This window comes from Salvelinus sp. IW2-2015, linkage group LG5 (assembly GCF_002910315.2).
Source record: "Salvelinus sp. IW2-2015 linkage group LG5, ASM291031v2, whole genome shotgun sequence".
Lineage (NCBI taxonomy): Eukaryota > Metazoa > Chordata > Actinopteri > Salmoniformes > Salmonidae > Salvelinus > Salvelinus sp. IW2-2015.
This window is the reverse complement of record NC_036844.1, coordinates 18989551-19009955: the sequence shown is the minus strand read 5'-3', so window position 1 is coordinate 19009955 and position 20405 is coordinate 18989551. Positions and strand designations below refer to the sequence as shown.

The window sequence follows — 20405 nt, the reverse complement described above, 5'->3', positions numbered from 1 at the left end:
ATTGGAATCAACATGAGCCAGCATCCATTCGACACCTTGTAGAGTCATGCCCCAACGAATTGAGGCTGTTCTGAGGGCAATAGGGGGTGGAACTCAATATTAGGAAGATGTTCAGAATGTTTGCTCAGTGTACTGTATATGTGCATGTGGTGTATTATTTTCATTTCCATGTAACATTCATTTTCGTTGTTGTGGAAACAGACATACACATTAACCAAGGTTGTGAACTGTGAGCCTGATTAACCAGGGTTGTAAACTGAGAGCCTGAAGGGAAACGTCTGTTGCTTTTAAAGAATAAAGACTATTCTGTTTACTATTCCTGCTGATGTGTGTTCATTTCTGTCTGGGTGGCTTTGAATGGCTGGAAGCACTGTGGGCTCCTGTCATTGAAAGGATACACTAGCTAGACTCTGACTTATGCAGTGATGACAGGCGACGCTTTAGCTGCTGGAAAAACAGCAGCCAAACACTGTCAGTTCACAGCGAATAGAGCTCACACACAAGCCCATTTAGCTATTATTTCCTCTCAGTCGCAGATAGACACACAATAAAGTGAACATTTTCAGAGGAAAGAGCTGGGGAAAGAAGAGGAGTAGGACAGGTGGGGCAGGAAAGATTGGTGGAGGGAAGAGGGGTTGATTGGTGGCAGGGCGGGGTCATGCTGTCCCAGAGGAGAGAGAGAAATAGTGGAAAACATCCATAATTTTCACCACAGGATCCAATGTAATTGAGTCATTTAAAATACAGATACAGAGCTGAATCAAAGCAAAGTGGCTGGGGGTTGGAGGCTGAGGAAGCTGAAAAGACAAGGGGGGAAATAAGGAGGTAAACGTGTACATTTCCTGTCATTGGAGAACGACTGTCTGTTTTCAAATATTCACCTGTCAATATTTTTTTTTTTAATTGCAGGATTTTTTATTTTAAGGTACTCCTTCTCCAGCCATCATACAGTTTCATTTCATTTCTCTGTTCTTTTTCACATCAAAGTGATACTTACTGATCAGATGCCTTTTTCTCCTGCCTGATCTCCTTTTTCATTTCCTATTGTCTGTAGTTTTCTTACAATTACACTACACTGGTACTGAAAATGATCTTTCCCTTTACTTCCTTTTGAAGTTGCATTTTATGAAACTTTTTGGGGGGGATATTTCCTCTCTCCATAGACAATGATTTGTATTTGAAGGAAAACTGAAAGCTGGACAGAGAAAGATACCGAAGAGGGTTCTCAATGAAACAATATCCCTGTATGTATCCTGCCTTCAGAATTCCACATACATGCTGAGAGATACATGCTGAGAGATACTGCAATTATAGTTCTATATGGCCCCTTCTTCTGGGGGAGAGGGTGAAATACTCAGAGGCAACTGGGATAAGTGTGCGAGTGTTTGTGTTTAACCTTTCTATTTCCCAATAATCCCCAGAGAGGTACTGTTTTCATAATCCTGCATTTTCTGAGATGTTGACATTTCAAAATGGTGTTAAAGTAGCTTCTTATTTATAGCTTCTGTCCAAATATGTTTCTTTTTCCAAAGTGATTACTGAACAAGCCCAACATCTGGATATTTCATGGTTCTGGGGTCATCTATAATGTAGCTCAATCAAAGCATTTAAACTCAGCAAAAAAAGAAACGTCTCTTTCTCAGGACCCTGTCTTTCAAAGATAATTAGTAAAAATCCAAATAACTTCACAGATCTTCATTGTAAAGGGTTTAAACACTGTTTCCCATGCTTGTTCAATAACCCATAAACAATTAATGAACATGCACCTGTGGAACGGTCATTAAGACACTAACAGTTTACAGACGGTAGGCAATTAAGGTCACAGTTATGAAAACTTAGGACACCAAAGAGGCCTTTCTACTGACTCTGAAAAACACCAAAAGAAAGATGCCCAGGGTCCCTGCTCATCTGCGTGAACATGCCTTAGGCATGCTGCAAGGAGGCATGAGGACTGCAGATGTGGCCAGGGCAATAAATTGCAATATCGTACCGTGAGAGCAAAGACGCGCTACATGGAGACAGGATGAACAGCTGATCGGTCCTCGCATGGCAGACCACGTGTAACACCTGCACAGGATCAGTCATCGAAACATCAACCTGCGGGACAGGTACAGGATGGCAACAACTGCCCGGTTACACCAGGAACGCACAATCCCTCCATCAGTGCGTAGACTGTCCGCAATAGGCTGAGAGAGGTGGACTGAGGGCTTGTAGTCCTGTTGTAAGGCAGGTCCTCACCAGACATCACCGGCAACGTCGCCTATGGGCACAAACCCACCGTCGCTGGACAAGACAGGAACTGGCAAAAAGTGCTCTTCACTGACGAGTCGCGGTTGTCTCACCAGGGGTTGAGTCAGATTCGCGTTTATTGTCGAAGGAATGAGTGTTACACGAGGCCTGTACTCAGGAGCGGAATCGATTTTGAGGTGGAGGGTCCGTCATGGTCTGTGGTGGTGTGTCACAGCATCATCAGACTGAGCTTGTTGTCATTGCAGGCAATCTCGACGCTGTGCATTACAGGGAAGACATCCTCCTCCCTCATGTGGTACCTTCCTGCAGGCACATACTGACATGACCCTCCAGCATGACAATGCCACCAGCCATACTGCTTGTTCTGTGCGTGATTTCCTGCTAAACAGAAATGTCTGTTCTCCCATGGCCAGCGAAGAGCCCGGATCTCAATCCCATTGAGCACGTCTCGGACCTGTTGGATCGGAGGGTGAGGGCTAGGGCCATTCCCCACAGATATGTCGGGAACTTGCAGGTGCCTTGGTGGAAGAGTGGGGTAACATCTCACAGCAAGAACTGGCGCAGTCCATGAGGAGGAGATGCACTGCAGTACTTAATGTAGCTGGTGGCCACACCAGATACTGACTTTTGATTTTGACCCCCCCTTTGTTCAGGGACACATTATTCCATTTCTGTGTCACATGTCTGTGGATCTTGTTCAGTTCATGTCTCAGTTGTTGAATCTTGTTATGTTCATACAAATATTTACACGTTAAGTTTGTTGAAAATAAAAACGCAGTTGACAGTGAGAGGACGTTTCTTTTTTTGCTGAGTTTAGTATGTCTGTCATTTAATGGTGACAGTGTCAATGTTCAAAGTTTTGGCCATCTGTTGTCCTCTGACCATCTGTGTGAACATGCCTTAGGCATGCTGCAGGAGGCATGAGGACTGCAGATGTGGCCAGGGCAATAATTGCAATATCCGTACAGTGAGACGCCAAAGACAGCGCTACATGGAGACAGGATGAACAGCTGATCGTCCTCGCAGTGGCAGACCACGTGTAACACCTGCACAGGATCAGTACATCCGAACATCCACACTGCGGGACAGGTACAGGATGGCAACAACTGCCCGAGTTACACCAGGAACGCACAATCCCTCCATCAGTGCGTAGACTGTCCGCAATAGGCTGAGAGAGGCTGGACTGAGGGCTTGTAGTCCTGTTGTAAGGCAGGTCCTCACCAGACATCACCGGCAACGTCGCTATGGGCAAACCCACGTCGCTGGACCAGACAGGACTGGCAAAAAGTGCTCTTCACTGACGAGTCGCGGTTGTTTCACCAGGGGTGATGGTCAGATTCGCGTTTATTGTCGAAGAAATGAGTGTTCACCGAGGCCTGTACTCAGGAGCGGAATCGATTTTGAGGTGGAGGGTCCGTCATGGTCTGTGGTGGTGTGTCACAGCATCATCAGACTGAGCTTGTTGTCATTGCAGGCAATCTCGCACGCTGTGCATTACAGGGAAGACATCCTCCTCCTCATGTGGTACCCTTCCTGCAGGCACATACTGACATGACCTCCAGCATGACAATGCCACCAGCCATACTGCTTGTTCTGTGCGTGATTTCCTGCTAAACAGAAATGTCTGTTCTGCCATGGCCAGCGAAGAGCCCGGATCTAATCCCATTGAGCACGTCTCGGACTGTTGGATCGGAGGGTGAGGGCTAGGGCCATTCCCCACAGATATGTCCGGGAACTTGCAGGTGCCTTGGTGGGATAGAGTGGGGTAACATCTCACAGCAAGAACTGGCGCAGTCCATGAGGAGGAGATGCACTGCAGTACTATGTAGCTGGTGGCCACACCAGATCACTGACTTTTGATTTGACCCCCCTTTGTTCAGGGACACATTATTGCATTTCTGTTAGTCACAATGTCTGTGGATCTTGTTTCAGTTCATGTCTCAGTTGTTGAATCTTGTTATTCATACAAATATTTCAACGTTAAGTTTGTTGAAAATAAAGCAGTTGACGTGAGAGGACGTTTTTTTTTTTGCTGAGTTTAGTATGTCTGTCATTTAATGAGTGACAGCTGTCAAGTGTTCAAAGTTTTGGCCATCTGTTGTCCTCTGACCATCTGTGCTCAGTTACTCATATACCACCGATATCATAGCTCGTAAGCAACCAATATGTTTTGTATCGTCTGTTGATAAAACACAGAGAAAGGTGCACATCCTCACTCATATCAACAAGTGCATTTTAAAAAGAAAATTAGCAGTCATATGTATGCTTGTATGCTTTTTTCACAACTGCATGAATGTGTAAGCTTAGCAGTACTGTACTTCACTCGAAACCAGTTCAAACACCTGGGTTGCGTTTAGACAGGCAGCCCAATTCTGATATTTTTCCACTAATTGGTCTATTGACCAATCACATCAGATCTTTTTCAGAGCTCATCCGATTGGTTAAAAGATCAATGAATGAAAAAAATATCAGAATTGGGCTGCCTGTCTAAATGCAGTCATAGAGACTGACAATTGCATGTGTGCATTTATTCCCCCTAACCCATTTATACTGTGATAGATCTACGTCACAAGCCTGAAGCAAGTGGAACATTCAGAGGAAAGTCATGTTTTTGTCATTTGGAAGGAATCCCACAGGTTGGTTATTCTTCAGCATGTTGTTGTAAAGCTTAGCTCTTACCACAGACACACAGTGAGAAAGTCTGTACATTTCCCCACAGACGACCCAGGAGACAAGAGACCCTTCTCAACAATAATGGAGAGGAGAGGGAGCAACATGACACTTGATCAGCCTCATATGGTAACCACACTCTGCACACCCCACCATCCCCTCCATTCTCATGAAAGTTCCCACTGTTGACTGGCAGGACTCCAGAGGCCCACCACACCTGCTTTGGCTATCCTTGTTCTCCTGTACCGCTGGGAGAGAGACTGGGGGCTGCAGGCGGCCGAATCTCTAATGGTTCTGTGTGAATTTTACTTCCATCCCTACCCATCCCTGAGTCTGAATACATTGCCGAGCACATGGTAGCAATAGCGGCGCAAGATTATACTTCACAAAAATGTGAGATCTTAATTTAGTGGTGTCAGTCTGGCTATGGTAATGGGAACCCCTACTTCTCAGCCACTTAATTTCTTCTCTTTTTTTGGGATGTGATAAATTGCATGAGGCTGAGTAGGCAGGAAAATTGATATCTCTGTGTCCGTAAGAGGCAGCAGACCAAGGGAATGTAAATCTCCTTGTCTCACAGGCCACCCTAATCAGTCATGTCCAAGCACCCCCCAACATTGACACACATGTTTATATCCTACACATACTGTACACTGAGTATACAAAACATTAAGAATACCTGCTCTTTCCATGACAGACTGACCATCTGAATCCAGGTGAAAGCTATGATCCCTTATTGATGTCACTTGTTAAATCCACTTCAATCAGTGTAGATGAAGGGGAGACGACAGGTTAAAGGAGGATTTTTAAATATTGAGACATGGATTGTGTATGTGTGCCATTGAGAGGGTGAATGGGCAAGACAAAATATTTAAGTGCCTTTGAACGGGGTATGGTAGTAGTAGGTGCCAGGCTCACCAGTTTGTGTCAAGAACTGCAACACTGGGTTTTTTATGCTCAACAGTTTCCCATGTGTATCAAGAATGGTCCACCACCCAAAGGACATCCAGCCAACTTGACACAACTGTTAGGAAGCACTGGAGTCAACATGGGCCAGCATCCCCAAGGAACACGTTCAACACCTTGTTGAGTCCATACCCTGATGAATTGAGGCTGTTCTGTGGGCAGAAGGGGGTGCAACTCAATATTAGGAAGGTGTTCCTAATGTTTGGTGTACGTACAGAGAACACATTGTTTGCATTTTCAGGGGAAATGTAAAGCACTGCATTCCTTGGACAATAAAAAAAATATGCTACTCAAACAAATGTGCTTTCATTATACATTCAGTTTGTCTCCAAATTAATTTTGGAGTGAGGCCTACTTGCATCTTGTTCTTGTAGCATTGGGATTGGATGGAATTTAAGGAACATGAGCTGTTTTGCATAAACATCTATAAATTTGAGGCAATTTTACTTGCCTCTCTCCAAAGTGCTGGAGTCTGCCAGATGTGTAACGATAGATGTTTCCACATGTGCAAGGAGAAAGTGAGAAGAAAAATCAATATTCCTCAATTTTCATCTCTCTGTAGGCTTACATGTCAACTGTTTTGGGTCCAACCAGATTGGTTACACGATGGTCTCCCCCCATATTACACGTCTTTACTCATAAGGAATAGGCCTGCATGCAAAAACAGACACATTTAGCCAACTGTGGAGACAATTGTAACACACAAAAAAACATTTTAAAACCAATTGCCTTGTAGACCATTATCTGAGTAGGCTACATTTAGTGTTTAACAAAGGAGGTCACACAAATAGTAACAGAAGAAAATTAACATAAAACTGCAAATTTGTTTGAAAATGTTTTGCCAGTTATATAAATCCTGTGACCTGGTCAAATTCAAGACCATACGCACTGTTAGCTCAGTGACAAGGGCGATGTGAGGAAGTGGTAATTTTTTTTAACCTGGAAACAATTCATATTTATTTAGCCAAACATCGGTAAAACAGTGTTGTGCTACTGCATACTAAGTGGGCAAGTTTAAAAATACACATCAGCTTGTACTTATTTTTATACAAAAACATTCCTAAAGAGTATTCCAAAACATATAAACACATTCACACCTAATGCCTCATGTAATCAAACATTTTCATATTGATCAACATGCTGCTCGTGCTTTAAAAATCAAAAGGTTACGTACAGTTGAAGTCGAAAGTTTACATACATTTAAACTCAGTTTCACAATTCCTGACATTTAATCCTAGTAAAAAATCCTCGTCTTAGGTCAGTTAGAATCACCACTTAAATTATAAGAATGTGAAATGTCAGAATAATAGTAGAGAATGATTTACTTCAGCTTTTGTCTTTCATCACATTCCCAGTGGGTCAGAAGTTTACATACATTCAACTAGTATTTGGTAGCATTGCCTTTAAATTCTTTAACTTGGGTCAAACGTTTCGGGTAGCCTTCCACAAGCTTCCCACAATAAGTTGGGTACATTTTGGCCCATTCCTCCTGACAGAGCTGGTGTAACTGAGTCAGGTTTGTAGGCATCCCTTGCTCGCACATGCTTTTACATTCTGCACACAACTTTTCTATAGGATTGAGGTCAGGGCTTTGTGATTGGCCACTCCAATACCTTGACTTTGTTGTGCTTAAGTCATTTTGCCACAAACTTTGGAAGTATGCTTGGGTCATTGTCCATTTGGAAGACCCATTTGTGACAAAGCTTTAACTTCCTGACTGATGTCTTGATATGTTGCGTCAATATAGCCACATAATTTTCCTTACTCATGCCATCTATTTTTGTGAAGTGCACCAGTCCCTCCTGCAGCAAAGCAGCCCCACAAACATGATGCTGCCACACCCCGTGCTTCACGGTTGAGAGGTGTTCTTCGGCTTGCAAGCTTCCCTTTTTTTCCTCCAAACATAACGTATGGTCATTATGGCCAAACGGTTCTATTTTTGTTTCAATCAGACCAGAGGACATTTCTCCATAAATACGATCTTTCCCCATGTGCAGTTGCAAACCGTATAGTCTGGCTTTTTTATGGCGGTTTTGGAGCAGTGGCTTCTCCTTGCTGAGCGGCCTTTCAGGTTATGTCGATTATAGGACTCGTTTTACTATGGATATAGATACTTTTGTACCTGTTTCCTCCAGGCATCTTCACAACGTGCTTTGCCGTTGTTCTGGGATTGATTTGCACTTGTCGCACCAAAGTACGTTTGTCTCTAGGAGACAGAACGCGCCTCCTTCCTGAGAGGTATGACGGCTGCATGGTCCCATGGTGTTTATACTTGCGTACTATCGTTTGTACAAATGAAGTGGTACCTTCAGGCGTTTGGAAATTGCTTCCCAAGGATGAACCAGACTTGTGGAGGTCTACAATCATTTTTCTGAGGTCTTGGCTGATTTCTTTTTGATTTTCCCATGATGTCAAGCAAAGAGGCACTGAGTTGAGGTAGGCCTTGAAATACATCCACAGGTACACCTCCAATTGACTCAAATTGATGTCAAAGCCTATCAGAAGCCTCTAAAGCCATGACATCATTTTCTGGAATTTTCCAAGCTGTTTAAAGGCACAGTCAACTTAGTGCATGTAAACTTCTGACCCACTGGAATTGTGATAGTGAATTAGAAGTGAAATTACCTGCCTGTAAATAATTGTTGGTAAAATGAATTGTGTCATGCACAAAGTAGATGTCCTAACCGACTTGCCAAAACTATAGTTTGTTAACAAGAAATTTGTGTAATGGTTGAAAAACGAGTTTTAATGACTCCAACTTAAGTGTATGTAAACTTCCGACTTCAGCTGTATGTAACCACGGTTATGTGAGCTATATGGGTCACGCCAATATATTGGTATCACTCCGCAGTGGAGGGATACATCTGAGGTGACGATTTACAGATTCACTCCTGTGTACACCTGTGTCACGGCTGGGGTCCTCCCCTATATATGGACCCCATGGCCGCGACACACGTTCTCTACATCATTTCTGAGGCGCCTGTAGTGCCATAGAGGATTGGAGTGATCCATACAGCTCACAACTGTGGTTACATACGTAACCTTTGTTATTTTTCACTATATTGGATCACTCCAATATATTGGTATACCAGTACCAGATTTAGTTGGTGCTAGAGGGACCTGGCCAGCCAACGGCGAAGTCCCAGTGCGGGACCGAGACGCAGGGGCCGTCAATGTGGAAGGGGGGTCTTGGCCCAGTCCCTGGGAAGGGGAGGCGATACCCAGGACCGCTGAACCAACCGCAGAGGGGAGGTGCCACATTTACCCAATAGTATCTAGCAAAGTCCAGCTGGCCGCAGCACAGATATTAGCGAGGGACACTCCTCTCAGTAGAGCCCAAGACGCAGCCACACCTCGCGTTGAATGTGCCACCACAGATCCCAGCACTGGCCTGCCAGCCAGGCACTATGCTGTCGTAATCGTGTCCACGATCCAGTGAGAGAGCCTCTGCTTCGATAACCCAGCCCCCAGGACTCTCAGCATAGCAAACAAAGAGCTGGTGTGTTGTTCTCACTGACCGAGTCTGCTCCACATAGGCAGCCAGTGCCCGCACAGGGCACAGCATGCCGGAGGGAGGCCCTGACTCCCTCGCCACTCCCAGGGGGTTGTAAGCATACAGGATGAAAGGGATGTTCACATGCCTGTCTGACAGAACCGTCGGGAGGAATGAAGGGTTGGGGTGGAGAGATATACTCCTCCCACCGGGGTCCATCCGGTAGCACTGAAAGAGCATGGAGCGCACCCACTTCATGGAAGTAATCGCTACCAAGAAAGCCACCTTCATAGAGAGGTGTTTCAGGGAGGCAAACTCCAATGGTTCGAAAGGCAGCTTTGCCAAAGCTGCCAAGACCACATCCAGATCCCAGTTCGCCATTGAGCGGGTCCTAGGTGGACACAGGCGACGAACCCCCTTCATAAACCTGGAGACCAAAGGATGGCGCCCCACTGGCCTGTCCATCCACCCCACAAGCCTGGTAGATATAGCGGCCAAATACCCTCAAAGTGTAGAGGCTGCCAAGCCCTCATCCAAGCGAGACTGCAGGTATTGGGAGGACATACTGCACCCCACATGAATCGGGCACAACCTCAATACCAGTGCACCAAAAGCAGAACAACCGCCAGCGCAACTGGTATGCCGCAGTTGTAGCCGGTGCTCTTGTGCTCTGCATGGTGTACATTACACCCTCCTGTAGCCCTAACATGGACCATTGGTGCCGTTCAGCAGCCAAGCCCACAGACTGAGGCGGTGCGTTCTCGGATGCCACAGAGTTCCCCCGGCCTGAGACAGCAGGTCAGATCTCAGGGGCATTTGCCAAGGTGCCCCAGACAACAGGTACAGGAGAAGGCCCCAGACAACAGGGACAGGAGAAGGCTGAACCAAATCAAATCAAATCAAATCAAATTTTATTAGTCACATACACATGGTTAGCAGATGTTAATGCGAGTGTAGCGAAATGCTTGTGCTTCTAGTTCCGACAATGCAGTAATAACCAACAGTAATCTAACCTAACAATTCCACAACTACTACCTTACACACACACACAAGTGTAAAGGGATAAAGAATATGTACATAAAGATATATGAATGAGTGGTGGTACAGAACGGCATGGCAGATGCCAGTAGATGGTTTAGATACTGTAGTATATACATATGAGCATGAGTACTCTCATTAGACTGTAGGGATGTAAACATAAATGGCATAGTTTAAAATGGCTATAGTGTACATGTATTGCATAAAGATGGCAAGATGCAGAGATGATATAGATACAGTATATATACATATGAGATGGGTAATGTAGGGTATGTAAACATTGTATTAAGTGGCATTGCTTAAATGGCTAGTGGTACATTTTTACATAATTTCTCATCAATTCCCATTTTTAAAGTGGCTGGAGTTAGTCAGTATGTTGGCAGCGGCCGCTAAATGTTAGTGGTGCGTGTTAACAGTCTGATGGCCTTGAGATAGAAGCTGTTTTTCAGTCTCTCGGTCCCTGCTTTGATGCACCTGTACTGACCTCGCCTTCTGGATGATACGGGTGAACAGGCAGTGGCTTGGGTGGTTGTTGTCCTTGATGATCTTTATGGCCTTCCTGTGACATCGGGTGGTGTAGGTTCCTGGAGGGCAGGTAGTTTGCCCCTGGTGATGCGTTCTGCAGACCTCACTACCCTCTGGAGAGCCTTACGGTTGTGGCGGAGCAGTTGCCGTACCAGGCGGTGATACAGCCCGACAGGATGCTCTCGATTGTGCATCGTAGAAGTTTGTGAGTGCTTTTGGTGACAAGCCGAATTTCTTCAGCCTCCGAGGTTGAAGAGGCGCTGCTGCGCCTTCTTCACAACGCTGTCTGTGTGGTGGACCAGTTCAGTTTATCCGTGATGTGTACACCGAGGAACTTAAAACTTTCCACCTTCTCCACTACTGAACCGTCGATGTGGATAGGGGTGCTCCCTCTGCTGTTTCCTGAAGTCCACAATCATCTCCTTTGTTTTGTTGACGTTGAGTATGAGGTTATTTTCCTGACACCACACTCCGAGGGCCCTCACCTCCTCCCTGTAGGCCGTCTCGTCGTTGTTGGTGATCAAGCCTACCACTGTAGTGTCATCCGCAAACTTGATGATTGGATTGGAGGCGTGCATGGCCACGCAGTCGTGGGTGAACAGGAGTACAGGAGAGGGCTCAGAACGCACCCTTGTGGGGCCCCAGTGTTGAGGATCAGCGGGGTGAGATGTTGTTACCTACCCTCACCACCTGGGGCGGCCCGTCAGGAATCCAGGACCCAGTTGCACAGGCGGGTCGAGACCCAGGGTCTCGAGCTTGATGACGAGTTTGGAGGGTACTATGGTGTTAAATGCTGAGCTGTAATCGATGAACAGCATTCTCACATGATTCCTCTCTGTCCAGATGGGTTAGGGCAGTGTGCAGTGTGTTGCGATTGCGTCGTCTGTGACCTATTGGGTCGGTAAGCAAATTGGAGTGGTCTAGGGTGTCCGGTAGGTGGAGGTGATATGGTCCTTGACTAGTCTCTCAAAGCACTTCATGATGACGGAAGTGAGTGCTACGGGCGTAGTCGTTTAGCTCAGTTACCTTAGCTTTCTTGGAACAGGAACAATGGTGGCCCTCTTGAAGCATTGTGGAACAGCAGACTGGGATAAGGATTGATTGAATATGTCCGTAAACACACCAGCCAGCTGGTCTGCGCATGCTCTGAGCACGCGGCTGGAATGCCGTCTGGGCCTGCAGCCTTGCGAGGTTAACACGTTTAAATGTTTTACTCACCTCGGCTGCAGTGAAGGAGAGCCCGCAGGTTTTGTGTAGGGGCCGTGTCAGTGGCACTGTATTGTCCTCAAAGCGGGCAAAAAAGTTGTTTAGCCTGTCTGGAGCAAGACATCCTGGTCCTCCGGCGGCGTTTTCTTTTGTAATCCGTGATTGACTGTAGACCCTGCCACATACCTCTTGTGTCTGAGCTGTTGAATTTCGACTCGATTTTGTCTCTGTAGAGACTTGGCCTGTTGATTGCCTTGCGGAGAGAATAGCTACACTGTTTGTATTCGGTCATGCTTCCGGTCACCTTGCCCTGGTTAAAAAACAGTGGTTCGCTTTCAGTTTCACGCCGAATGCTGCCGTCAATCCACGGTTTCTGGTTTGGGAATGTTTTTATCGTTGCTGTGTGGTACGACATCGTCAAGCACTCCTAATGAACTCGCTCACCGAATCAGCATATTCGTCAATATTGTTGTTGGACGCGATGCGGAACATATTCCAATCCGCGTTGATCGAAGCAGTCTTGAAGCGTGGATTCAAATTGGTCGGACCAGCGTTGAACAGACCTGAGCGCGGGAGCTTGTTGTTTGAGTTTTTGTTTGTAGGCTGGAATCAACAAAATGGAGTCGTGGTCAGCTTTTCCGAAAGGGGGCGGGAGGGCCTTATAAGCGTCGCGGAAATTAGTATAACAATGTCTAGTGTTTTTCCAGCCCTGGTAGCACAATCATATGCTGATAGAATTTTAGATTTTTTTAGATTAGCCTTGTTAAAATCCCCAGCTACGATGAATGCAGCCTCAGGGTGTGGGTTTCCAGTTTACAAAGAGTCAGATAAAGTCGTTCAGGGCCATCGAGTGTCTGCTTGGGGGGAATGTATACGGCTGTGATTATGATGACGAGAATTCCCTTGTAGATAATGCGGTCGACATTTGATTGTGAGGAGTTCTAGATCAGTGAACAGAACGACTTGAGTTCTTGTGTGTTGTTATGATGATCACACCACTTCTCGTTAATCATAAGGCATACCCCCCCGCCCCTCTTCTTACCGGAAAGATGTTTGTTCTTGTGCGCCGATGCATGGAGAAACCAGCTGCTGCACTGACTCCGTTAGCGTCCCTTGAGTTAGCCATGTTTCCGTGAAGCAAGCACGTTGCAATCCCTGATGTCTCTCTGAATGCTACCCTGGCTCGATGATCATCGACCTATTGTCAAGAGACTGGACATTGGCGAGTAGTATGCTAGGAGTGGACGCATGTGCCCGTCTCCCAAGCCTGACACGAGACCCCACGTTTTCCCCTTTTACGGCGTCGCACAGGTCGCGGCTGGGATCAGATCCATTGTATTGTGTGGAAGGCAAAAACTCTGGATCCGTTTCGGGAAAGTCATATTCCTGGTAGGAACGATGATGAGTTGACGTTAATCGTATATTCAGTAGTTCCTCCCGACTGTATGTAATGAAACCTAAGATTACCCGGGGTACCGATGTAAGAAATAACACGTAAAAAAACAAAATACTGCATATTTTCCAAGGAACACAAAGCGAGGCAGCCATCTCTTTTCGGCGCCGGAAAGGATCTCCAGGGTCGTCTGAGAAAGTATGGGGCCACCAGCAGCAGAGGATGCTCCGCCATCCTGGTCCTGTCTGGCACACCCTGGATCAGGGGAAATGCATAAAGCTCCAGCCCTGGCCAATTGTGAGCCAGAGCATCCAAGCCCAGAGGCCCTGGTGGCTCCGACAGAGTACCACAGGGGGCAGTGTGCATTGTCCAGGGAGGCAAACAGGTCCACCTGCGCTCTCCTGAACTAATCACACAGGTGCAGCACCAGAGAAGGAGCTCCCGTGCCATAAGATAGAGGCGGTGGGACCTCAGTCCACCCTGATGGTTGATGTAAGCCAAACATGTGGTGTTGTCCGTTCTCACCAGGACATGTCTTCCCTTCAGATGAGGAAGGAAAGACTGCATGGCCAGCAGTACAGCTCGGAGCTCTAGTGTATTGATGTGCCTGCCGCTTCAAGGGGGTAGCCAACAGCCGCTTGCCTACTTGCCTTTGGCCACACCCCCCAGCTGATCTGGGAGGGGTCTGTGCTGACCAGCAACACATCCTCAGCATCTCCACCCCCTAAGAGAAAGGAGAAACAGTGCCACCTCAACAATGCCCGAGGCACTGTGCAGTCACCCGCAGCTGGCGGTGACAGTGGCGCTTCGGGTGCAGTCGGTGGGAATTGAACCACCGTTGAAGAGGCCTAATATGGAGCAGGCCCAGGGGAATCAGCAACGAGGCCACCGTCAGCAGGCCCAACAGGCGTTGGCAGGTCAGGGCGGATACCACCCACCCCTGGCGAAAGTGGTTGAAGCAAGATAAGATCGCCTGAACCCTTCTGGTGGGCAGGCATGCTCTTATGAGAACTGAGTCCAGTTCCATGCCAATGAAGGCCACCCTCTGTGTGGGCGTCAGACGACGACTCTTGTCGTGCCCAGCCTGCCGATGTGGGTCAGGAGCATGTCTGACAGCACCTGGGTCCTGGTCAGGGCACAAATCAGCCAATCGTCCAGGTAATTGAGGATCAATAATCCTCGGGATGTGAGAGGTGCCAGGACAGCGTCCATGCACTTTGTGAAAGTGCGGGGTGCGAAGGAGAGGCCGAAGGGAAGAACCATGAATTCGTAAGCCGTCCCTTCGAAAGCAAATCGGAGGTACTGCCAATAAGCTTGGTGAACAGGAACATGGAAGTACGCATCCCTCAGGTCCGGCATAACAAACCACTGATCCCTGAACACATTCTGCAACACACGGGCTGGGGACTGCATGTGGAACCTCAGTACCTTCAAGTACCCATTGAGGTTGCGGAGGTCCAGAATCAGAATCAACCCTCCGTCTCTTTTTGGGATCACAAAATAAATGGAGTAGAACCCACTTAGCCGTTCTGATGTCCGGAATTATAGTCCGTACCCCTTGAGCATTGTGGACAACACCCAGGGGGACTCCACACCCTCCTCCCACTTCGCTCTTTGAAACCGGGAGAAGCGGCCGAGGCAAGGTTTGTCAAGGGTCCTGCCGGGGCCCTCCTCTCCTCTGGCACTCTGAGCGCCTGGGTCCCCCAGGCACACCCCTATGGCGGTGACAGTTGACATGTTGTTGATCCACCGCACGCTGTGCCCCTCCCCGCTGTCGTCCCTCAGCACGAGGCGATGGGGAAGGAGACGGACCCCACCGTCATTCGGGTGCAGGTGGGTGGCGACAGTCCGTCTGCCTTGGACCCGGGGCCTGAGGAGGCGGCATGAACCGTCTCAGGGTCCCCCGGTCCCTACGACCCTTATTGGTCTGCTCCAGAACGTCATCAACCCCTGAGCCAAACATCAGCCCTAGGGTGATGGGTAGAGTGGCAATTGTTCTCTGGAGAGCAGCTGGGAGATGGGATTGGGCCAGCCAGAGACGGCGCCGGGAGGTAACCACCTGCGCCCATGGCAGAGGAACCCGGTGTAGTAACCCAGTGAGGAATAGGAACCTGGTGAGGGATAAATTACCCAGTACCTCTGCAAAAAAAACAGGGAAAACCTGTGTGGGAAAAACAGGCAGACAAAAAAACATACAGGTAATGGATTTGATTTACTCCAACTGCAATATTACCTAGCCGGTTTAATATCCAAGCAGTAAAAACAGCCATATGTTGGAGTAACTCCGTTTAGGAACGCAAAAGTTAATGTCTCTACGTAGTGGAAAGCCCACCATGATACTCTTACACTCTGCAGAGGAAATAACATGAAAGAAAATAGCAGGGTAATTAGCACAGAACCCACGCCTCTGGCATGTTAAAGCAATTCACAACACACACATAGACCAAGCCAGTCGGCAAGTTGTGAAAGGTAAATTACATTTTGTAGTAGCAAGAGCCACCATACTAATGGATGCACACGGAGTCGTTTTGTAACGCTAACGAAACAAGTACGACAAACCACGGGCGGAAGACACAGATCAAACGCGCGCGGAGCACTCAAGAGGAGGGCTCCAGGCTGCAAACAGCCAGTGAGTATACTTCCATGCAAGATATTACACTTACCAAGCGACTTACCAAGAGAACTTCCGAAAGTTTGTACCTCAAACCATACGGACATCCGCCGAGAAAATTAAAGAGATCATGTGTCACGGCCATGGGGTCTATATATAGGGGCGGACCCCAGCTGTGACACAGGTACACCGGAGTGAATCTGTAAATCCTTACCTCGAATGTATCCCTCCGCCACGGAGTGATACCAATATATTGGAGCGATCCAATATCATGAAACATAACCCACCACCATCTGACCGGTTTCCACTAGTTACCACAGACCCAAAGTCAAATTTGGCTCTATTGTATTTGTGAAATTTGTGAAAAAATTTAATAGAAATGTTGTCTTAATTTAAAGTTAAGGTTGGGCATAAAGTTAACAGTGTGATTAAGGTTAGGTTTAAAATTACATTTTACAGCTGCAATATGTAACTTTTTGGGTGACGTGACCAAATTCACATAGGGTTAGGGTCTAAGCAAGTCTAAGAAGCGGTATATCTGTTCTATGTGCGCTATTCCTGTTTAGATGTGTTCAATGTGCGCTATTTCTATGCTTCCTGGTCTTAAGTTTCATATTTGCGTATTTTACTTTCGATTTTGTACACCAGCTAAACACAGCTGAAAATACAGTACTTTGGTTATGGAAAATATATTTCACAGCGGTTTACAATGATTATCTACACTATACGTGCTTGTTTTGTCACATAAACTGAAATTAGGCGACCTATTATAATTTTAGCATCCAGGAAATGAATCTTTAAGAAGTTACATTTAGAAATAGGCGGAGTTTATGACTTGGTGGCTGTGGTAACTAATGACGACCCATCTGACCTCCATCAGTACTTCTTCCGGTTAAAATGGTACTGCTATCTGTCAAGTAACGCGTGATTTCATCAAATACATTTATCCAAAATGGATGGTTCTGAATCTCGCGGTATCGTGTAGAAAGGGGCTCAGCTTCTTCTTCCTGGGGTCGGCGCGTGTGCTGCTTGATTTGCTCGCTAGTCTAAAGTTTTTTTTTTGGTGTGTCGCTGAGCTGCTGTAGTAGGGATGATGATGATGGCGGAGTTGGTACAGGGACAGGCCTCCGTGGCTCAGCCTGGAACGAAAGCAGATGGCTTCGCCGACGCTTTACACCGGGCCCGACAGGTAATTCATTACAACGAAGAAAAACCGAATGATTTCAGACGAGAAACGAACAAGACCATTCTGCGTGGTGGAGGAGTGCACTTTTTTTTCTACCAGCGCACCCACAGAACCCCCTTTACTCTAAAAAACACACTTCGCCCGTATATATAGCTAGTAACTAGCCACACTAGGTCCAAGTGACTTGCATGGCTGTGCCTGCAGATTAAGAGAATACGGACCAAAAGACGCACAATAAAAAGTCAAAATAACAAGCAACTTAATTAGGCAAAGCATGATTGACGCAACATAGAAATCAACTGCATAAAACTGAGGTGAGGGTAACTTTTTAAAGCAAGGCATAAGCAACAAATTGCAACCTGTTGTAAAGCCACATAAGTTGAAGCTAGTTAGCACTAGCTAACTATTTTTACCACCAGCGTCGAGAAACTACCGGTATGGCCGTGGCCTAGTTTCGTGGTGAAGCCAGAAATATCAGCTTATTTCAGCCACGCGCTGTCAAAAGTTAGCTTAATAGCAGAAAACGGATAACTCGATGTGTTAAATTGCAACCACTCGCACATTTACACTGGATAAAATAAGTTGGCTAGCTAACTACAGCGATGTAGCCATGTCAAACAATTTCAGAATCCAGTACCGAGTTAACGTTGGCTAGCTGTTAAGCTATCGAGTGTTTCAGTCTGGTAGCAAAACTAGCTAACGTCGATTATACAAATTCAGACAGTTAACATGTACTGTTAACTAACTAGAAACGTCAACAGCTAATGTTGACCGTCTAGTTTAGCGGAAATGTTAACACTGAACTTTTGTTTGCAGCCAGGGTGTCAGCTAGCTAAATAGTAATGGACGTTATCAGTCAGTAGCTACTCGTTAGCTAACGTTACAACAACGTTACTCCAGTCTCGGAATTAGCTACCGGTAACTAACTAGCTAACCTTATCTAGCTAGTTAGCTAACGAGTTGTAACCTCCAATATTTCCTATGCATTTGTTTAGCTAGCTAACTAGCTACTTCTTGACGTCTCGAAGTTAGTAATGTGATTTTGGGCATATGATGAAAAAATGCTAGGCACTGTAGTTATTCAGAATTTATTCATCTTTAACCTCCCAAAACACTCTCTGTATTCGACTACAATATTACAATTGATCATCAAACCACAGCTAGCTACATAGCTACTACTGTGCAAATTATTCAATTTAAAATACCAGTATCATGCATGCAACATGGTAAAAGTTTCCTGCGATGACTATAACTTCAGGACGTAGGCTATTGGAAACGGTGAAGGAAAGCTGCCAACCGCTCCCCATTCCTTCCTAGTTGGTATCTGCACTCGGGGCCGAGTTCTTGTGAAGCCTTTACTCCCAGGGCTAAAACCCACACCTGTTTTCACATAGTCTCGGCCAGGGAAATATGACAAAGAAAATAATGAGCTGAAATCCTCCTAACTGCGTATTGTAAAAGCAACTATTAGTCTTCATTACCATAATTGACACTAACCCAGATATTCACAACATATTCGCCCTGACAAAGACACATTCCTGCGAATAAACCCAGATGAGCATATGGCATGAGCACATGTTTGGGTCTACTGGTGTCCATTTCATAATGCCTGAGGTCTCTCCCCCAACTCTCTCAGCTGTGTGCGTATCCCATGAGCTACAAGCGTGTGGCCTTGTAGTCATGCATCACGCTTGTGGGTCAGGTTTTAGTTTTCCTCTGATAACCGTGGCACCGTGCTGTCCCTTGCGCCTTCCCTATAGGCCCCAGGTCTGTGCTTCTGGGAAGAGGAATAGGACAGCCACGCCATTTGCCCATTTAGCTTTTATCAACTCCGTAGGGGGAAAAGTAGAACAGGTCCAGAGACACTGCCCATTTTACTGCCAGCCTGTACAAAGACCAAAAATGTCAATACACTGCTTCTTAGTGCTCAGCAATTAGTGCTTTTTGAGGTTGGTTTCAGTTAGATTTATAAAATATCAGTTTTCCGTTTCAATTATGTTTTAAAATATTTAAATGCATTATGTGGGTTGAATGCTATAACACAGAATAAAACAATTCATAAATGATGGTAGTGACTGCCCATTACTGCTTATCATAACCATGATTAATTCACATTACTTTAATGAAATATTACATTTGTTTTATTTGATTACTTTATTTCATCTCATCTCTATAGAGCTGCTGTCTGACAAAATCGCTGTTTTTAGTAGTTCATCAAAATAAATAAGGCATCATTTTATGACTACTGAATACCAACTATCAGTCACTTAATGATATATTTTCAGGTAGATGCCTTCAAAGCAACAGCTCTATTTGTCTCAATTGTGTGTTCTCTCTTCTCTCCCTTTCTGTGACTGACCCACACAGACCAGATAGTGGGTTATGGTCATTGTAGTTAATTACCATGTTTTCTTTGCTAAACTATGTAGAATATTGGCCTATTGGAAACTACAACTCCCTACTACAGTGCGCAGTTCGAGCATGATCTCTCTTATCTAAATACATTTTAAAAAGTGCGCTTTGAGCGCACAGAACCAAAATGGGAATTCAAATAGTTGAACAGACGTAGGTCAATTAGTTTAATAAATGGATAACACGCCTAACCAGAATTCTGGTTAATCGCTCAGCACTACTGTTTCTAACTTAAAATAGCACTCCACCCCAAAATAGCCCTTGTCTTATGTTTTCTGTAGGCCCTATGTATTCAATGTTGAGGTTGAGTTTCTATTCTCTCTCTGATCAAGTAAATGCATGTCGTTTCTCCTTAAAGGTGCAATATGCAAAAATTGCTCCTCCATTTCCTGGTTGCAAAAATTATCCTCGTTCACCTAAAAAAAAAAATGCAATGTTTAAGTATGGGCATAAATCGAAGAACATGTATGTTCCATTGGGTGTGAACATTTAAAGGAGGTTAATCTAAACCGCTGTGTAATATAATTTCATTAACCAAAAATATTGTATTTTTAGCTGTTTGACGCTGATGGACAAAACCAAGATTAAGAGGCAAAAACAAAACTTAAGAATGGGAAGAATAGAAGTAGCTTTGCGCTGGATGTGTCGACGTGTA

The 20405-nt window shown here is 45.8% G+C and overlaps 1 protein-coding gene and 1 pseudogene across 8 annotated transcripts in view; one reads left to right on the top strand and one right to left on the bottom strand.

Annotated features, from left to right (window-relative positions):
- Positions 1–13511: 13511 nt before the first annotated feature.
- On the bottom strand, positions 13512–14568 carry LOC139027715 (uncharacterized; annotated as a pseudogene).
- A 2593-nt stretch (positions 14569–17161) lies between these two features.
- The window catches only part of LOC111964022 (far upstream element-binding protein 3), a 29573-nt gene continuing 26329 nt past the window's right edge, over positions 17162–20405 (top strand). For 3 of the 8 annotated variants that reach the window (XM_023987674.3, XM_023987672.2, XM_023987671.2), the window contains exon 1: positions 17162–17341. In XM_023987674.3, coding sequence (XP_023843442.1) covers positions 17243–17341 — 99 coding nt within the window. In that variant the 5' untranslated portion in view covers positions 17162–17242. The remainder of the gene's footprint in view (positions 17342–20405) is intronic. The other 5 variants (XM_023987673.2, XM_023987676.2, XM_023987675.2 and 2 more) reach the window with 2 other exon arrangements.